General features: G+C 46.0%; 2 protein-coding genes across 8 annotated transcripts in view; one reads left to right on the forward strand and one right to left on the reverse strand.

Moving 5' to 3' along the window:
* The window catches only part of RNF41 (ring finger protein 41, E3 ubiquitin protein ligase), a 28,031-nt gene extending 15,110 nt beyond the window's left edge, over nt 1–12,921 (reverse strand). Inside the window, exons 1-3 of one of the 4 annotated variants that reach the window (XM_010839219.1) lie at nt 12,771–12,921; nt 12,125–12,220; nt 10,058–10,242 (exon numbers count right to left, since the gene is read on the reverse strand). The gene's annotated coding sequence lies outside the window, so the exon portion shown is untranslated. Of the gene's footprint in view, nt 1–10,057; nt 10,243–12,124; nt 12,277–12,770 lie in introns of all 4 variants that reach the window. The other 3 variants (XM_010839220.1, XM_010839218.1, XM_010839217.1) reach the window with 3 other exon arrangements.
* An 82-nt stretch (nt 12,922–13,003) lies between these two features.
* NABP2 (nucleic acid binding protein 2) lies at nt 13,004–19,228 on the forward strand. 4 transcript variants are annotated; one of them, XM_010839223.1, is made up of 8 exons: nt 13,004–13,302; nt 13,565–13,651; nt 15,274–15,375; nt 15,749–15,887; nt 15,963–16,034; nt 16,193–16,274; nt 16,369–16,432; nt 18,710–19,228. In XM_010839223.1, the coding sequence occupies exons 3-8, from the start codon at nt 15,297–15,299 to the stop codon at nt 18,907–18,909; spliced, it is 636 nt and encodes a 211-aa protein (XP_010837525.1). In that variant the 5' UTR covers nt 13,004–13,302; nt 13,565–13,651; nt 15,274–15,296; the 3' UTR covers nt 18,910–19,228. The 4 variants fall into 4 exon arrangements, with proteins under 4 accessions (XP_010837525.1, XP_010837524.1, XP_010837523.1 ...); XM_010839222.1 differs by lacking the exon at nt 13,565–13,651; XM_010839221.1 differs by lacking the exons at nt 13,004–13,302; nt 13,565–13,651 and adding an exon at nt 13,663–14,999.
* Nucleotides 19,229–20,576: the final 1,348 nt, after the last annotated feature.

Genomic DNA, 20,576 nt, shown 5'->3' on the forward strand with positions numbered 1-20,576 from the left:
TATATTTACAAACCATTTTTCCAGTTTTGCCAGTTGTCCCAATAATCTACTTGAGCAAAAGAACATTCAAGATTATGTTGAATTATATTATGCACTGAGTTGTCAAACTTCTTTAATCCTATGACTGAAAAAGTTACTAAATCCTTTTCGTTTTTTATAAATTTGACATTTTTTTTAAGAATACGCACTGGGCCTCCCTGGTGGTACAGTGCGTAAGAACCCATCTGCCAATGCAGGGGACACGGGTCCAATCCCCTGGTCAGAAAGACCCCACATGCCACAGAGCAACTAGGCCCGTGTGCCACAACTACTGAGCCTGCGTGCTGCAACTACTGGAGCCCACATGCCAAGAGCCTGTGCTCCACGACAAGAGAAGCCACCACAGTGACAAAGCCCACACACCGCAATTGGAAAGCAGCCCCCAACCACTGCAACCAGAGAAAGCCCAGCACAGCCAATGACTAAATAAGAAGACACACCAGTTATATGAGAATGTCTCTCGTTTGTCTGATGTTTCCTCATGATTAAATTCAGGTTTTGGGACTTCTTTGGCAGTCCAATGGCTAAGATTCCAAGCTCCTAATTCAGGGGGCCCAGGTTCTATCCATGATCAGGGAACTAGATCCCAGATGCAGCAACTAAGACTCTGAATGCCACAACTGAAGATTCTGCATACTGCAACTAAGACCTGGCACAGCCAAATAAATAGACAAATATTAAAAATAAGTAAGTAAATTCAGGTTTCATTTTAGGCAAAAATACCACAAACTAGCACTGTGTTCTCAATGCATCATATCAGGAGCACATAATGTTGATCTGTACTGTTCCTGGTGGTACCAGCTTTGACCCTTTGGTTAAGTGCTATCTGTCAGGTTTTTCTACTCTAAGAGTTATTACTTTTTCCTATGTAAGTAAGAATGTTGTGAGGGAGATTCTTAAGTGTGTGTACACCTGAAGGAACTTTAAGAAATTGACATGATCAGCTTTCTATTTTAGACTGGCAGATTCTGGCAGCCATGCAAAAAATATAGGGGATAGGGAATATTAGAGACAGTAAGATCTTTGTAGGAGTTTACTGTAAAAATTAAGATTAAAAAAAGTATAAAGGTTCAAACCAAGGCATTTAAGAGAAGGAATCAGGAATCAAGCAGGCCAGTGGTTGTTGGGACTTTCCCACGCTTCCACTTCGGAGAACTAGGATCCTGCAAGCTGCATGGTGTAGCCAAAAATAACAATAATAAAATGAATAAACAAAAATTTTAAAAAAGGGAATTTATATTAGTTCAGGAAGTAATAAAAAGATTACTCTTTGTTTCTGCCTTGGATAATTAGTGGTGAATTCTTATTTACCAAAATAAGAAACTTTGAAAAAGATCAGGATGGGGTAAAAAGTAATAATGATACTAGTCTTGGACGTGTAGAGTTTCAGATTCCAAGCAGAAATCCTGAAGGTAATAGCTGATGGGTTTTGAAAGGCCACAAGGGAAAGTACACAGAATGAAACCAGACAATGAGGATGGTTCTGAAGTCTTTGGAACACTAAGGAGCACTGATTTTTTGCTTTATTTTTCAGTTTTCCTTTTTTCACAAGTAGTATATATGACTTTATGTTCATTTTAAAAGAATAAAGCCACTCTTCCCACCTTCCTCTCGCCATCCATTGCTTGGTGAACACTCCTTCTTTCAACTGCCCTGCCCTCCTTTGCTATACATATATACATATATATATATATATATATTTTTTTTTTTTTTTTGCCCACACTGTACAGCATGCAGAATCTTAATTTCCCCAACCAGGGATCAACCCATGCCTCCTGCAGTGGAAGCTCAGAGTCTGAACCACTGGACCAGAGAAGTCCCATAGAATCATGTTTGAAGGAAGCCTTGCTCCCAGGCAGTTTATATTCTAGTGGTTGAGAATTTTCAAGCCACCAGTCTAAGCCTTGATTACAATGTGTTTTGTCATTCCCTTCAGGACTGAGGTTTGCCTGATTGCCAATTTTTCCCCTGAAACAAATCATGTTGCAATTAATACCCCTGTAACATGATTTTTTTGGAGCACGAGAACAAATCTCTCTCCTAGGACAGATACCGAGAGCTGGAATTGCTGGGCTGAATGGTGGGCTTGCTATTTGTTTTCTAGACACTTCCATACCATACTCTGGAAAGGCCCTTTCAATTTACAACACCACCAACAGTGTGTGAAAATACTTTAATAATGACATTTAAAAGGGGGGCAGGGAAGGAGCCTGAAAAAAAAAAGAGAGAGATTGAGAAAGATTGGCCCCAGATAAAAGAAAATCCTGGAGAGAAGAGAGTCACAGAAGTTAAGGGAGTTGGGGGTGTGGTGAGGAGGAAGGAAAGAGGAATTCTTGTTTCATGAGTAGAGTTTCCGTTTTGCAAGATGAGAATGTTCCAGAGGTCTGTTTCACAACAATGTGAATATGCTTACATTATTGAACTATATTGTATGCTCAAAAATAGTGAAGATGGAAATTTTGTGTTACGTGTTTTTACCACACACACACAAATTAAGGAAGTGGAATGTTTAGAGGAAAAAGAAGTGTCAAAAACTGCAAACACAAGTTGGACTAAAAAAAGTAGAAACTGCCAAGACATGGGACTGTGGACGCCCACAGCAGAGGGGGGCTGCAGGCGCTGGGTGGCACTGTGGCCAACGCAGCATTGAGAGTGGGAGCCAGACTGCAGTGGCTCACAGTGAGCAGGTGAGACAGAGAGATGGGGACTGAAGAAAATTGTCAAAAGCCTGATTCCCAAGGAAGAAAGGAGAGAGGAGCACAGGAGGCTGAGGAAGGGGCTTGGGTAGGGGTGCTTTTTCCTTATGCTAAGGAAGGTTTGAGGATGTGTATGTACCAAAAGGAAAGCTCTAGTGAAGAAGGAAAAGTAAAGATGAGAATCTGGTCACTGAGGGAAAGGTAGGATGGAAACCAGGAAATATGTTAAATAGGAAGAGGGACACCTTTAAAGCAGGAAAGCAGACAGACTTCCCTGGTGGTCCAGTGGTTAGGAATCGCCTGACAATGCAGGGGACACAGGTTTGATTCCCGTGAGAAGCTCCCACATGCCGTGAGGCAACTAAGCCAGTGCCCCGTAACTACTAAAGCCCAAATGCCCTAGAGCCTGTGTTCTGAGACAAGCCATTGCAATGAGAGGTCCGTGCAATGCAATGAACACTTGTCTTCACTCACTGCAATCAGAGAAAGCCTGAGTGCAGCAATGAAGACCAAGTGCAGCCAAATAAATAAATTTTTTTTTTTTTTTAATTAAGGCTTTAAAAAAAAGCAGGAAAGAAGAATGGTACTGAAAGAGGTCCAGACAGGTTTTCAAAAATCACACTAATGAACTTTTAAAAATCAGATAATCACATTCATTTAAGTGAACAGTAAAGTATAGCTACACTTACTTATGGTAATATAAGCCAACCTGATGGAAGAGCATATCTAGCACATCTATTTTTTTTTTTAAACATCTATTTGTTTATTGTTGGCTGTGCTGGGTCTTTGCTGCTGTGCACAGGCTTTCTCTAGCTGCACTGAGTGTGGGCTACTCTTGGTTTCAGAGCACAGGCTTCTCACTGTGGTGGCTTCTCTTGTTGCAGAGCAGTCTCTAGGCACGAGGGCTTCCGTGGTTGCACCTTGTGGGCTCTGGAGCCCTGGCTCAGGAGTAGCCTCAGGGTCTTCGGGATCTTCCCAGCTGCTATTGTTCAGTCACTCAGTCGTGTCTGACTCTGCGACCCACACCAGGCTTCCCTGCCCTTCACCATCTCCCAGAGCTTGCTCACACTCATGTCCGTTGAATTGGTGATGCCATTCAACCATCACATCCTCTGTCGTCCCCTTCTCCTCAATCTTCTGCCTTCAATCTTCCCAGCATCAGGCTCTTTTCCAATGAATCAGCTCCAGCATCAGGGTCTTTTCCAAAGAGTCAGCTCCAGCATCAGGGTCTTTTCCAATGAGTCAGCTCTTTGCATAAGGTGGCCAAAGTATCAGAGCTTCAGCTTCAGCAGATCAAACACATGTCCCCTGCACTGGCAGGCAGATTCTTAACCACTGGACCACCAGGGAAGCCTGAGGATATGTATTTTAAATGATGCTTATGAGGAATATACAATAACATAATATATTGGGTTGGCCAAAAAGTTTGTTCAGGTTTTTTTGTAATATCTTATGGAAAAACTCAAACTTTTGGCCAACCCAATAATAGATTTAAAAAGTAGGACACAAACTTGAATATAGATCTGTTGAAACACAGTTTTCCCCATTGACCTGGTTAAGACAGTCTTATTTTTGCCTTTAGAGTTGGAATGGACCATAAGAGACCATCTGGTTTAACACGCCAGGGCTGGAATCCTCTCCATGGTATCCAAGAGTCAGTCACTCTGAGCTTAGACAGTCCTGGGAAAGGTCAAGATAGAGAGCAGCAGGAGCACAGAAAAGGAGTATCTCGCCTAGACTCAACTCTCCCACAGCATCTAGAGTACCTATGTCCTTCTAAAACAGGTATTGGGAGCTTTACCTGCGGACGACCTCTAAGGACACAATGGAACTATTATCGCATTTCCTCTCCACTTCAGTTAATGCAACCTGACACTGGTTTGTGCTATTCTGAATAATGGCTAGGTGCTACCTGAGACAGCCTCTACATGATAGCAGAAATATCACCCAACACCCATAATTCAGCTGTTGAACCCCTGACTTTACAATATTTGAAAATGAAGTGAAAGTGTTAGTTGCTCAGTCATGTCCAACTCTTTGCAACCCCATGGACTATGGCCCACCAAGCTCCTCTGTCCAGGGAATTCTCTAGGTAAGAATACTAGAGTGGATAGCCATTTCTTTCTCCAGGGGATCTATCTTCCTGACCCAGAGGTCGAACCCAGATCTCCTGCATTGCAGGCGGATTCTTCACCATCTGAGCCACCAGAGAAGCTTCTAACAATATCTACCTCAATTAAATAAACAAAGCGTAATCTGGTTTCTCTATAATAGCTACTATATTAATCAGAGGAAAAAAAATTATTACTGCCTTAAAATGTATCAGGTATGAAGTCTTCCAAGATATACTGCTAAGACAAAAAAACTAAGGTATATAATAGTATATGGAAACGTGCCAAAATAAGGGCAAAATATAATACATATGTGTGCATATGTATTATGAATGCATATGAATATGCTTTCATATACACGAAACTCTCCAGAAATGGCCAATAGTGGCTGCTGCTGAAGAAGGGTCATTAAGGAACAGGAATGGGGGAAATTTTTAATTTCCTCAGTTATCCCTTTGAATCTTTGAAAAAGATTTTCTGTGTGTGTGTACTCAATAGTCACATAAAGAAATACTTTTATTAGTTATCCTAAACTGTGAAAGTATTAAGGTTAAATGAAAAAAAGTGTCCAAAACACTCAATGTCACATATACTATGTGTGTCATTTATATCATGTAACATATACAACACACATATATAACATGCTGTATACTATAGCAAGGTCTGGAAAAAATGTTCTCTTGCAAGAAAAAGTTAATCAAGGTGAATCATAACAAAAGAGTCAGTCAATATCCTAAAATAATATATACTTTTCATCTAGCAATCCTAATTTCAATAACTTAGCCTAAGGAAATAATTACACAAGTGAGCAAAACAATATACCAGGTTGTTTATCTAAGTATTGTTTATAATAGTACAAAAAAATCAGAAGTGACACAAACATCCAGTAGAATTCCTTACATCCTTAAAATGGGATACAATGTAGCATTAATATGACTTAGATATTTTTATTAATATTTGTTTATTTAGGTTATTCAAATTTATTCATTATTTATATAAGTAAAATAACATTTATTCATAGCATATATTCTACAGTGCCATTTTCATTAAAAAATTTTATGTGTGTCCACACTTATGCTGGAGAGCATCTAAAAGCACATGAGAAGCTGCCCCTAAGTACAGACATTTAGTACTTTTACTTTTTTCCCTCCATACTTTTTAAATTGAAGTATAGTTGGTGTTCAGTATAAGTGACACGTGTACAATACAGTGATTCACAATTTCTGAAGGTTCTACTCCATTTAGAGTTATAAGATATTGACTATATTCTGCATGTTATTAGTACTTGTAATTTCACTCAGAGTTTTGCTTTATTAGTTTTTTTCCTCCTCTTTTTTTACAATGATGTTTTACTTATACAACCAAATAATAATTAAATCATTATTTATTAAGTATTTCTACGTCGTAGGCACAATTCTAAGCATTTCTGGCATATTAACTCAACTGATTTTTACAATAACTATGAGTTACTCTGTGAGGTCAGCATGACCTTTTACAGATGGGAAAGAGATGCACAAAGGTTAAAAAGCTTCTCTAGGGACCTCTCTGGTGGTCCAGTGGCTAAGACCTCCTGCTCCCAATGCAGTGGGCTGGGGTTCAATCCCTGGTCAGAAAACTAGATCACCATGGTAAAACTAAGAGTTTGCATGCCGCAACTATTAATAAAAGATCCTGTGTACCACAACTACGACACAGCACAGCCAAATAAATACATAAACATTAAAAAAAAAAAAAGCTTTCCCAAAATCGCACAGCTAACAGGTGGTGGAGCCAGATCCCAAACCAGGCAGACTGGCCCCAGGGCTCAAGCCTTTAACTGCTATGTTAAACTGCCTCTCAAACTGAAAAATGCAAGCTGCAAAAACAGTACATATAGTGGTGGTCCCATTTATATAAAAACTTCTTTTTTTAAGTGTAATATATTGTGTACACATTTTAAAAATCTACTGAGATTATAATTTTGATCTACAGAATATATTTCTGCGACTTAATTTTAAAAAAATCAGTTACCTTAGAGCAAGGGGCAAAAATGAAAACAATACCCTTCTCTCTCTTGTTGCTATGGCGAAATGTTCAAAGCAGGATGAGAGTCTGTAGTATGCTTCACTTGTGTTTTAATTTCAAAACAGTCCTGGGACTTCCCTGGTGGTCCAGTGGCTAAGACTTCATGCTCCCAATGCAGGGGACCTGTGTTCGATTCCTGGTCGGGGAACTAGATCTCACAGGCCACAACTAAAGATCAACTAGAAGATTATGGATGCCACAACTGAGACCTGGTACAGCCAAATAAATATTTAAAATAAAATGCTATCTTAAGGAAGACTACAAATTCTGAAAACTGATCTTAGTGGGGTCTCATGGGATCCCACATCCCCAAAAGAAACAGCAGAGAACTTGCCTCAGTTGGTACAGGGATGGTCAGAGGGTGTAAGAAGCCACCAGCCAGGCTTAGGAGTTACAAGGTTCCCACCATAAAGTCAAGGTTTACAGAACTCTGCAAAGATGCTGGGCCTTGTTCTTTCTGAATCAAAACCTCCACTTTATCTGCTTGGAGATGCTCCTGTTTTATCCACCTTCCTCTAACTCTATTCTTTCAGAAGTGTGACCTTAAGAATTAAGGGGAAATTTAGATTTCGTTCTGACTAGGGTATTTCCGATGTGTCGTCTATGGGAAACATGCTGAAGGAAGTGGTTATACACAGCCTTGGAAGCCAGCTCCTTGCCCTGTCTCGCCTGGCCCCTGGGTAGACAGTCAAGCTGATAGGCTAGACTCTGTGACTAGTCCTTCTCTCTCTAGGACTCTCAATATTACTGTGGGACTATCACAGGGGTAGGTTCTCATTTCACGGGGGGTGCCTCACAAGAACTCAATTGCTTACTGCCCTAGTGACAGAAGCCTTAATAAAACTGAAACCACAGAGACCACAAGAATCACAGCCAGTGACCACAGCCACTGGAAGCACAGTTTCCTAGATCTCCTCGTTGAGCTGTGGAACAGGAAAAGGCCTTGGAAGGTTTCATGTAAGTTGGGGAGTTGAACTAAATTAGCACTGAAGTGTCCCTTCAGGCTTATAGGAGTTCTGCCAACTTACCCAATTTGAACATTCTGAACCCAAACTGAAAACTGCATTCCCAGCAGGCCAGAACCAAAGCAGGTAATTATGAGGCTGTACTTCCTCACTGTTACACTGGGATGTCTCTACTTTTCTGGTCAGCATTATTATAAAAATGTGACGACTTCCCTGGTGGTCCAATGGTCGAGAATCCTCCTTGTAATGCAGGGGACACAGGTTTGATGATCCCTGGTCCAGGAAAATTCCACAGGCCTCAGCGCAACTAAGCTTGTATGCGACAACCACTGAGCCCATGGGCCAAAGCCTGTGCTCCGCAACAAGAGAAGCCACTGCAAGGAGAAGCCTGTGCACCACAACTAGAGTAGCCCCACTTCCCACAACTGGAGACAGCCCACGTACAGGAACGAAGACGCGGTGCAGCCAAAAATAATAAGTAAACTACTTAATTAATTTCAAATAAATAAATAAAAACTTGAGAACTTTACTAGGCCACTCCCTACACCCTTGTAACTTACTGTTGCGATTGTTTTCACTGGTCTACTCCCAGAGAGAGCTAGGAATTCAAAACGGATTGTTTCTAAAAGAGCCTGAACATTTACCCTCCCTTATTCAGGGTTTCTTGAACCCATGTACCGATGTGCAAACCATGCACATTCACATGCACAAACGTTAGTGCGACCATTCCCATTTTAGAGTAACTGGGTATGCTGTCACCAATGCTTGGCAAAAACATACTGGTAAAATCCAAGCATGTGTGCTATAACCTCCTTCTACTCCTTCTCTCTCATCCATGCCCTGAATACAATACAGGTACAGAGGGCTGAGAATTCTCCAGCACCAATTACCACAAGTCACCAGACATTAAGGCAAAGGGCCCCATAACCTGCCCCACTGTAATGAAACAGGTGACTCCCAGGAATTTCAACCTAGTGAAGAAAGTAGCTGGTGAAGGGTGCCTCACGGGAGTCCCTAAAACATTTCATCTTATCTCCCTGTCTCCCAATAAACAAATAGACGTGGAAAAAGAAAACTGAGTTGACAATCTAGAAACCTGAGTGGCACTCTAGCTCTATTACGGAGCAGTATGTAACCTTGGGCAACTGACTTCACCTCTCCGGGCCTCAGTTCCCTTTACTCCACATGAAACGAAGCAGCCAAGACAATACAAGTTCTACATAAGTACAAAAACAGGCTAATTAGGGGTAATTATATTATAAAAGGTGCCCTGGCTTTATGAGAGCCAAGTTTGACCTTGCTCTCTTTAGGCAACTCTCCTGACTTTCTAAATGAAAGAAAGTGGTCTTTTTCATCTAAGCAATAGAATCCTTAGAGTGAAGTCATTCCCTCTCTTACAGAACTGAGCTCTTAGAACTCAGTTTCCTCGTTGTCTCTAAGGTTCCACTTAATTCCAGAATTCTGTGATCCAGACTAGATTTAGCACAGGGGATTTTTAAAGTCGGGCTTCTTCAGCACACACTTTAATTGGTTAAATTTGAAAGACAACCCAGAGGGGGACTTCCTTGGTGGTCCAGTGGCTAAGACTCCATGCTCCCAATGCAGGGACCCTGAGTTCAATACCTGGTCTGGGGACTAGATCCCACATACTGCAACTAAGATTCGGTGCACCCAAATAAATAAATATTTTTTAAAAATAAATAAATAAATAAGCATCCAGAGGACACACAATCCTTCAAAAACAACTCTAACACCTCGAGTGAGGCCTCCCAGGCCTCAAAGATCAGCAAGGACCCCACCCTCCACCACCACCTTGGTCATCAGCACCAATCACTATTTGTGTGGCTACCCCCAATCTAATCTTCATGTAAAAGACATGTAAAAGAAACAGCAAGCACAATCCTTGTCCTCAAACAAATGTGCAGGCTTGAGTACAACGAGTGAGTACGCAGGCTATAAAACACACAAAAATAGTAAAATTTAACAATTTATCAACAAGTGAAAGTTAATAGTTCATGTAAGACTTAAGTGTACATTGAAGAACAGACTGACGCGGGTTAATCACAGAAAAGTTTATGCATAAAAGAGTTTTGAGAATCAGGTTTTCAAGAGCAGAAGGAATCCAGACTAGCAGAGAAGAGGGTTGAAGCCCAGAAGGGGGTTCTGAATCAATGCTTTTTACCTTCCAAGTGTTGGGGGGCAGGTTCCCTGTTCACAAGGCTCCGACCCCCTGATGCCTCCACTCAGTGCCACTCAGGAGACGCTCCCAGTAACCCATCTTGTTGGCTATTCTCCGACTGAGTCTTCCTTCCTAGTAACAAGCTCCATCGCCAAGGGGATGGATGTGATGTCACAATCGGGAGCACTCTATTAATAGGAACAAGGAAGAAAAAGGTGAGTCAGGAGCACTACCTGCACTTGGCAGTGAAACTAGACAGACTTGGATCTGACGGTCGGTTGAGGAGGACAAGACAACTCCACTGAGAGCTACAGGTTTCAGGGTTAGGTACACAGGCTACTCTGTAAGGAGTGAGGTCATCTGCTAAGGAATCACACACCCGGGCCAAGTGATTCAAACACAGCTGAGGTGGGGACAGAAAGGGACAAGAAGCAAGGCAGGGAAGAGGAGCTGTTTGAGACAGAAAAGATTCTTTTATTCAGTGCATACAATTGCAAAGAATGCCAGAGAATCCAAATCTGTGGCTACGTAACACAGAGAGCCATGATGCCTTACATGCACAGTATGGTGCTTTAATGTTTCCAAAGTGCTTTCGCATAAATTATTTCATATAAAAAGAATTCTGTCCTACTCTCCACTCAGAAAATACTGTTTCACAAGGAGAAGATACTCAAGAATATTGGTATAGGTGTAATTCTACTTTCAAGTCCGGAAATATTCCTGAAGAGATCAGGCTTTTTTTAAAAAAATGAAGAGGCAGTCAATCAGGAAATTACTCCAGGACAGACAACTGGGAAGACCAAACTCTCATTACTAAAAGGATGAAACCAAGTAGAGGGAGACAAAGCTTCAGATGCAGAACAGAAACTACTCAAATTCCTTTCCTCACCTTCACATTGATCAATATTAAGGACTATGTTAGGAAGGATGACAATTTTTATCCATAAAACAGAGACCACCTCATCCTGAGTCTGGTACATGGGCTCATTAGTTTATTATGCTCAGCAGCCATAACATGTTGCTGCTGCTGCTGCTGTTGCTGCGTCTGTGCGACCCCACGGACTGCAGCCCACCAGGCTCCTCCGTCCATGGGATTTTCCAGGCAAGAGTACTGGAGTGGGGTGCCACTGCCTTCTCCGATAACATGTTAGTGCAGTATTTAAAAACTAATCAGAGGATAAAGGCAGAAGGCCAGGTAGTTGGGGGCAGTGGTGGGGAGTTGATAGGTCTCTCCCATCCATAATACAGAGGAGTGTACAATGCTTCTTCCATTTTGACAATACTGTATTTCCCAACAGCCTGGCGTCCACCCCGAACCTCAAGAAAAGCTTCCAGGAATCAGTGCTATGTTCAGTCTCTTAGAGACAAGTTCCAGACTACCAGTTGTCCATCCTGGGAAAAAATATCCCCCCTCACAGCTGTCTTGACCAGAACAAAACAGGATTTTTCAACACAAAGGGGCACCTGGAGTCAGGAGACCTGGATTCTGGTCCCTGCTCTACCAGCTGTACGACTTGTAGCAAGCCATGTATCCCTTCTGCAGCTTTCAGTTTCTTCACCTGTCAAGCAGGGAAAATGATAACTGACTTATCTATCTTACATATTATCCAGGAAAATCAAATGACATAATAAATATGAAAGCATACTGAATACTGCTATTCATACCACTATTCGTACAAACACCATGAGGTATTTGTAGCAATAGAATGCAAAATAAATTTAGAGTTCTGAGGGTCCATGAGGAAATACTTGAAAGAAGCTTGTTTCTTCTTTTCTATCCAGGTGTAGACACAAAGTCGGCTGGACACACAGGGCAGTAACATTATTGCATCACTCAGATTCCCTACCATCCCTATCTGGGGAAAACTAGCAGCCTGCAACAATATCAGCTTCTTGCTCTACTGTCAGACTAAAACCACCTGTACAGGAAGGGATTAGACTTTATCACAGTCCAGTCCCCAAGAACAGTGGTTTAGTGGTCTCATTAACAGCTGCATTTGCTACTAGATGGAACGAAGTCAGTTTCTGAATGAAGATGCCTTGTCAGTCCCTCAAGCGAAACACTCTCACCCCTCTCAGCTTTCTGCTCCTTCTCCAGCTCCCTCCTTCCCAGTCCTCAATTTCCTCTGCGTTCTGGCTTGGAGAAGGCTTTCCGGTGTGTGAAGCCTGTGAAGAGGGACCGGCTGCAAACCCAGGGCAGGGATGTAAGGAATGTGAGATTCCTACATAGAGGGGTGGGAGGGAGAGAGGGGAAGGAATGGAGGAGGAAGACAAGGCTGCCAAAGACAAGGCATGGGAGAGGAGCCAAGCTATGGCGCTTCGAGGGCGGGGGTTCAGGTTCCGCGGCCCCTACCCAGGCTGGCCCTCAGAATGTTCCCTTCCTCCGCTCCCGGCCTGTCAATCATTGCCTATTTAAACACCACGCTGTTCCCTCAAGTCCTCTCCTCCCTGTCCTCCAGCCAGCCCAGGCCCCCTCCTGCACTTTTTAAGGCTCCCCCATTCCAATGGATCACCCCAACAACCCACCCACCAGCGCCCCTTTATCACCTCTGGACTCCTCCCTACTGCTGCTCCCTTCCTCCATTTTTCATCTCTACTCTCATCCCTTCTCCTGACCTCCAATATCTCGAACCCCCGCCTCAATCCCCCCTGGGACATCGCCCCCTCCCTCCCACACCCTTCTTTAAGTGGGATCGCGCGCAGGCGCCGTACGCACCGCCCTGGAAGCGGTCTGGACTCTCTGTACCCGCAGCGGCCGAGAGATAGCTCGGGTGCCGGGTCCCAGCCTTTTCTGGGAGGGGAAGGGGAAGGGGAAGAAGACGCGAGAGGGTTCCGACCACTCTCCGCCGTGTGGGACGGAACCTCTGCCCCGCCCACCGCTGCTACGCAACCCGGCGGAAGCCCGTCACCAAACTCCGCCTCTTTGTTTAACTCCGTCCTGGACTAGAAACCACGAGCAGCCAACGAGGAGAGTGAAGGCTAGCCAGGCCTCCGCTCTAGACCGGAAGTCTTTATGGTTCCAGGGAGAACTAGATAGCCATTTGGGAGGGAGGACTCTATGTTCTTCCCAGCGTGAACATCAGGGGCTGAGCGGGAGGCCGATTCTCCAGGAGCGCGAGACTTCGCTTTGGAGGGGTGCACGTGTTCGTGCTCTAAAGCTGATGCGACTTGGTGCGAGATCGTCGCTAGTAGGCTGGCCTGCAGTGACCTGCCGTCTCCCCGGCCCCTCTCCCGTTTCCAGAGCCGTGGTCAGCATCCCGGAGCCTCCTGATCTTATGACTCATAGTCATGGGAGTGGATATGTAGTCAACGAGGCGACCACTGGGTGGGGAATGGGGGAGTGTCTGACCGGAAAACTTTGATCTATGGTTGCCCGCTTCCCTCCCAGTCTCACTCCCGCCGTATTTACGTCGGCCTTCGGAGCACTCGTATAGTTGCCTGAAACACATCAGGGGACAGAAGGGAGATAAAAATGTCCCTCTTCCCGGGTTGTGGTTTGCTTTCCTTAAGGTACAACACCGTGGCTGGGGGTGTGGGTGGGAGAGAACCTGAGCTCCGAGGAAAGTCAAGGTGGAGCCTAAAGCCCTCTAGAAGAAGGTAAGGGATTGATTAAGCAAACCAAGGTATTACAATTGCATGGCCTCTTAGGCTAATCTGATAATAAGCAGTATTTTTTACCGATGTTCGCCAGGCAAATGGTAACGCACATGTATGTACATTGTTTATATATATAATTGGTTTATACGCAATACTACAGAGCTGGCTACATTTTGTTGACTATGTATCAAGTCTCAAAGGGAACTAAAGGTTCCGGCCTCTTCTTTTTAGTCCTCTGAGGATCCTGAGGTCTAGGGATTGAGTACTTCAGGAACAGTTGCCTTTCGGACTGTGAGAGGAACTGAGGCTCTCTGAGCCCCAGATTCCATTATTTCCAAGGGGTAAGGAGTGAGGCTGCCAATTGTCTGTCTCTGGTGTGAATGCTACTTTTTCCAGAGATCTTGACCAAGCTGGTTACTGCATTAAACTTGAGGGCCCCAAATCAGAAATAAAGATGAGGGTTAGAGCAGTTGGAGAAGAGGAGGAAACTGCCTGTTGTGTGCTAGATACTGCTTTTAACATGTGCTAGGGGAGGCCTGGCGTATTGCGATTCATGGGGTCGCAAAGAGTCGGACACGACTGAGCGACTGAATTGAACTGAGACACTGCCTTTTCTCGTCTGCAAAATGGAATCACATATTTAAGAACTGTCGAGTAAAAAAGTGAAGTGATGAGCTTGTTTTTATGCTTTTGTCCACTGGATTCCAAAAAACCTTTGGTCCTATTTCCACTGCCTCACGACTAGGAGAAAATCTTGGAGAAAGAAAATCTTAGTTCTTGCGCCTAGAAATGGCAACCCACTCCAGTGTTCTTGCCTGGAGAATCCCAGGGACGGGGGAGCCTGGTGGGCTTCAGTCTATGGGGTCGCACAGAGTCGGACACGACTGAAGCGACTTAGCAGCGCCTAGTCAAGTGGAGGAAAATTGGGACCTGAGGCTCCCCCTGGTGGTCTTTGTTATTCTTTGCGCAGTCAACCCTCTGAAGCTCCTTTAATACCTAAAATCCCACCCCTTTCGCGGCGCGTGAATCTCGAATCCCCATTGGCCGGGTGGGGACCCGCGGCGGGACGCAGGGGCCGAGCCGGGGCAGTGCTGATTGGCTAGAGGAGGCCGGCCGGGGAAAACTTCCGGGAATGTTCTTACTCCTGCGGTCCATTGGTCCGCATCCGGCGGCCTGGGGACCTTTGGCTCCCCCTGCGGGCGACTCGGCGGCGTGCACAGTCCGGCGGGCTGGCTGGGTGGGTGGTAGGCTGTGAGCTGGGGGAGAGGATGGACTGAGTCCCGGATTGTCCAGATGAGGGTTCGGGAAGGTGTGGCGAGTGAGATTCCATTCCTTGGCTCTGCATCAGGTTCTCTGCCCCGGTTTCCGTCGGCTTCCCCACTTCGGGACTTGAGACTGAAAGAGCATCGGGGGAGGGGGGACTTCCAGCCCCGAAGCAGCCTATCCAGAGACCCAAATTCTGATCTTGAAGTTGGAGGCCCACGGGGAAGTTCGTTTCTACCCTTTCAGAAGAGTTAGATGGTTTAGGGCTGCCTGACCAGCCTAGTGTGGTAGATAGGCCTTGCGAAGCGGACATGGGAAGGTCCATGCATTGAACCTTCATCCCCTTTCCCCCCTTCTAGTGGGGTGCTGAGGCTTGGGCAGCATGACGACGGAGACGTTCGTGAAGGATATCAAGCCCGGGCTCAAGAATCTGAACCTCATCTTCATTGTGCTGGAGACAGGTGGCTCTGCTGGGGCGGCGGGCCCCCTGCGTAGGCTCTCGGGGTTGGGGAGAACCATTCTTAACTGGCACCCAGAATGGCAGGGCGCACCCCAAGACACTGCTTACGTCCAATCTCTCTCCTAGCCCCCGCCCGGAGAGTTGTAGTCGAGTGTAGGGTAGATGGAGGGAACTCTTGCCAGATCCAAGCCTCCAGTGCCTCCGGGCCTTTTCCCACTCAGGGCCCTCTACATGGTGCTGGCTCCTCCCTGCCCCAGGGATTTGGCTTTGCCCTGTTTGTACACCTCACTCCGCCAATATCTAGACTTCATCCCTCTGATCATCACCACCCCTATTTATTTGACCACCCCCACCCATTGGTCTATTTCCTCCAGGCCGAGTGACCAAGACAAAGGACGGGCACGAGGTTCGGACCTGCAAAGTGGCGGACAAAACTGGCAGCATCAATATCTCTGTCTGGGATGACGTGGGCAACCTGATCCAGCCTGGGGATATTATCCGGCTCACCAAAGGGTAAGCCATCAGATGACTTCTGGTTATTCAAGGGCCTTCTCTGTAACTCTGAATTCTGCTTTTTTGCCCCCACAGGTACGCGTCAGTGTTCAAAGGTTGTCTGACATTGTACACTGGCCGTGGGGGTGATCTTCAGAAGATTGGAGAGTAAGTGCTATCTTGGGAAGGTAGAAGCACAGGCGAAGGAAAGCAGTTTGTGTTTTGCAGGAGGCAGCGTGAGGGTGTGCATACCATGTTCGGAGCCTGGACCTTTCTGAGGTTTCCAGGGGATGGGTCTGAGGCTTTGCCGCTTTCTCCCCTTGCAGATTCTGTATGGTTTATTCTGAGGTTCCTAACTTCAGTGAGCCAAACCCCGAATACAGCGCCCAGCAGGCACCCAACAAGACGGTGGGTCCCATGACTGTGATGTGGGGAAGGAGGGCAGGTCAGGCCAAGAAGCCTGGCAGAGAGTAAGGTCTGCATATGTCATCTGTGCATTCAGGTGCAGAACGACAGTGGCCCTGCAGCTCCCCAGCCTCCCACGGGACCCCCTGCTACTTCTCCAGGTAAACGTGTTCTCTTCCATTCACTAGTCCTCCTAGTTTCCCTAATCTCCCCAGCCTGGAGAGATACATTGCCTTCATCCCTTTTTCAAATCTCTTTTCTGTGATTATAGCCTTTTCCTCCCCAGTTCTTTTCTTTTTTTTTTTTTAAATAAATGTTTGTATATTTATTTACTTGGTTGTGTCAGATCTTAGTTGCATCACACAGGATCTTCCTTGTGGTGCGTGGGCTCAGTTGCCCCCACAGCATGTGAGATGTTAGTACCATGACCAGGAATCAAACCTACATCCCCTGCATTGGCAGGCGAATTCTTAACCACTGGACCACCAGGGAAGTCCCTCTCCCAGTTCTTTTGCAAGTCCCTCGGGTGAAAACATTTGGGGATATGTTTCTATCACTGACTGATAGGGCTCCCTTTTGCCACTAACACTCAGAGCCAAAAATGAGAGCAGTTTCTCTGCAGACTGCCCTCTTTCTTTCTAGCTCATTCCTCTCTGCTTCTCCTTTGGCAGAAACTTGGCATTTTCCACCCTTGCCTATTTTGATTCAGTATCAGTTCTGATACACTGTTACTTATATGACTCCACATGGAGTCCATACCGCACCACTTTAAGCCCATAGTTTCTGTTTAGGGTTGCCACTCTTGAAATTTAAGGCCCCGCTCCTAGGCCTTGGCCCTCGGGATTATGGTTCTTCCAACTCAGAAGCCCTTGCTTTTGGTCTCTTGAGAATTTGCCTTCCTGTAGATCATCAACTTTTAATGAGAATCACTCACCAACATCACTCTCTTCTTCCCTTGGCTTTTCCTTAGAAACCTGTTTTTTTACTGTTCTTTTCTCCTGGGTCATCTCCCAGCTGACGCTCCTCTCCTGGATGTTTGGCTCTCTTGCCTTGGGTCCACACCTTGCGTTTCTCCCGTGACACTAGGCTTTGGGCTGCCTCTGGCATTCCTCAGTCTGTGTCTGCATCCTCAGTTACCGTGGTTTCCTAACCTGCATTAGAACCACTCGAGGTCATGGTGTTTTTTTTGGAAACACCATGAAATAACAACATTTAATTCCACCATAAAAAGTAAGCATCCATATTTCCAACTGAAAATATGACAGTTACATATTCTCTGGTCTCTATAACTCCATCATTTACAAAAATATTTTAAATAGGATACATTTAAGCCTGTTTGCCCCCTCGTATTCATTTGCTACATGTTTATTTGCTTTGTCCTCTGCTAATAGGTACAGAAGGTTTTAAAGAAAAAAATGTATGGCATCAAAACAGTTACTTTCTACCTACTCTCCTAATTATTTCTGTGAATTAAGGAAGGAGCTTTATTCTTCAGTTTTGGCTGCAGTTATCTTTGTCTGATGGATCAGCAGGGGTATGGTTAGAGTTCATGGTGCCTTGTGTATATGAGAGGCAGGCATCTATCTTCATTTAACAAGCATTTATAGATGAGGAATACAAGGGAAAAAACACAGCACTTGTCTTTAGGAGCTCAAAGTCCATGCAGGAAATAGTCCCACAGATGATGGTTATGTTAATAATACACTGTGGTAAGTGTGGTGATGGTGGTTTTCACAGCTAAGGTAGTTCAAGGATTAAACACTGAAAATATACACAAAAGTGTTGTCTATTATTTTGGGGGTGTGAGTATGTATAATAGTTTTTTTTTTTTTTTGCTTATTCTTATTTATATTTTCTCAAGTGAATGTGATTCATTGTGATACACACCACACTTTTTTCTTCAAGATCCTTCTTACACTTTAACACAAACTTCCCTTCCCAGGGATTCTCCAGTTTTACAGTCAGTTTTGGTCAAGAGCTATTTTGTTGGTGGTCCTTGAGCCTAGAACTAAACAGCTAGGTGTGACTCCTAATGATAGAGATGAATAAAAAAGAAAAAATAGGAATTCCCTGGCAGTCCACTGGTTAGGACTCCTCGCTCTCACTGCTGAGGGCCCAGGTTCAATCCCTGGTCAGGGAACTAAGTAAGATACCACAAGCTGTGAGGTGCAGCCATTTTTTTTTTTTAAGAAAATATACAAAAAAAAAAAAAGAAAATATACAATGGTTCATGTAGCAACTGTCAAAATGATTGCGTCTTCTCTGGGGCCCCTTCCTAAAACTCACATTCTTTGCACTTGGTCACACAGCCTTAAATGTGCAGTTGTACTTGGTAAAGACTGTTCTGTCCGCCGGGGCTGCAGGGAGGTCTTGGGGATGGATGCCTGCCTGCCTTAGTTTTCTGATTCCTGTGTTTCTCCTCTTTCTCCCACAACTAGCCTCTGAGAGCCAGAACGGGAATGGACTGAGCGCCCCACCAGGTTCTGGTGGTGGCCCGCACCCGCCTCACACTCCCTCCCACCCCCCCAGCACCCGAATTACCCGAAGCCAGCCCAACCACACAGCTGCCGGCCCCCCCGGCCCCTCCAGCAACCCCGTCAGTAACGGCAAAGAAACCCGGAGGAGCAGCAAGAGATAGCGATACTTTCCCCTTCCCGCCACCAGCCATAAGCCAGGCATCTGCTAGAGAACACAGCTTTCTCCTGGGCTGCCGTCTCTGGGGGGCCAGGGGGTGGATGTGTTTTAGCCACTAAACTTCACTGGAGGGTGGGTGAGCAGTGGCTTTTCTCCACCCTCAGCCCATTCTCCCCTCCTTGTTCAGCTGAAGCTGCCTGTCTCCTGGGGTTCGGGGCCCTCTGCCTCCCCTCCTTCCTGCTTAGAAACGACGGTTAGTCTGTTTCTTGAGTGTGTGATGTGGAAGTCTAATTGAATCTCCTAATAAATGTTACCACTCTGTACTGGACTCCTTTGCTTTCCATGGGAAAATGAAGAGATCGGCAGCTGGGCCTTCCGAAAGGTGGGGTGTCCCTAGGAGGTGGAGGGGAGAAGCAGCGCCTGCCCCTTTAAGGTAGTGCCCCTCCCCCGCCCCCTCCCTACCGGTGACCCTTGTCCACCCGCCTGCCTACCCCCCACAGCTGGAACCAAGAAGACGGCGTCCCCCCGTCCTCTGGGTGTCCCTGTTTGCTGCTGTCAGGTAATGCCAACCTCGACCCCCTGGACCAATCACCCCGCTCAGACTGTGCTCCCCAACTTAAAGCCAGGTCAGACATTTGCAGAGGGCCTGGACGCTCCTTTCCTCCTCCCACCAGAGTGTCCCCTTTCTTGGTCATGATTCCCTGAGTTCTGGCCCTTTCTCTTCTGGAATGAGAAATTGCTAAAAACAATTTCTTCCCCATGCATCTGGTGTTGCACTCATCTGCCTTTTTACCCTCCTCTCCAGCTTAGGGGACATCTGGGGCCAACTTTCCAGGGAATGTGGGCATGGGGCATGGGGGTTGGAGCTGAATGAAGCCCAATGCCATATGTAAGGTAGGTGGGGTGGCAGTTTAGACAGCGAGAGGCTAAGATGGTACCGACTGGCTTGGGGGTGTGTGTAAATTATTTAGAAGAAAAGGCCAGGCCCAGGCTCTCCTTGGCCATGTGGCTTTTCCAGGGGAAGAGAGTGGCCCCTCCCTACTCGGGGGCCCAGCCGAGACTGACCTTTGACCCCCACCCCAGAGACCAGTGAACCATTAACTCCTCTGATGTGAGTCTTCCCACTTTGGCACCTCCCCTGGCCCCACCCCCAGGCAGGTGGGCTAGGGGCGGGGGCTTGGCCATCCTGGCTTTCTATCTGACGTGGCCTTCAACTTACCTGGGCAGCTAGAGACTGAGCCTGGCTCCCCTCCATAAGTCAGGAACCTCTCAGTGCCCACAGCCAGGCCTCATGGGGACCTGAGGTGACGGCTCTCACACTGCCAGTGGGGGTGAGGTCCTGGGGATTGAGCGAGTATAAGAGAGGTGGGGTGAGGTTGAGGGTTGGGCTCTGGGGGACATGGGAGGGACAGGGGCTGGGCGGCTCTGGATCAGGTGAAGGGATTGTTCTGGGTCAGGAAAAGTGCTTGCTCTAGAAACTGGTAAACAAGAGGCTGCTCAGGAGGCAAAGCAGAGGAAGGGTGAGCAAGTGGGGCTGCCGCTGTATTGGCTTGGGGGGTTGGTATGAGGAGTGCAGGCTCATGGCAGGAGCCCCAGCCCCTTCCTCCTTGTTCTTCCAGGGCACAGTCCTCAGGATGTTCCACCAGGGGGAATAGAAGCCGGAACCAGAGC

This window comes from Bison bison, unplaced genomic scaffold, assembly GCF_000754665.1.
Source record: "Bison bison bison isolate TAMUID 2011002044 unplaced genomic scaffold, Bison_UMD1.0 scf7180017864115, whole genome shotgun sequence".
In the NCBI taxonomy this organism is placed as follows: Eukaryota; Metazoa; Chordata; class Mammalia; order Artiodactyla; family Bovidae; genus Bison; species Bison bison.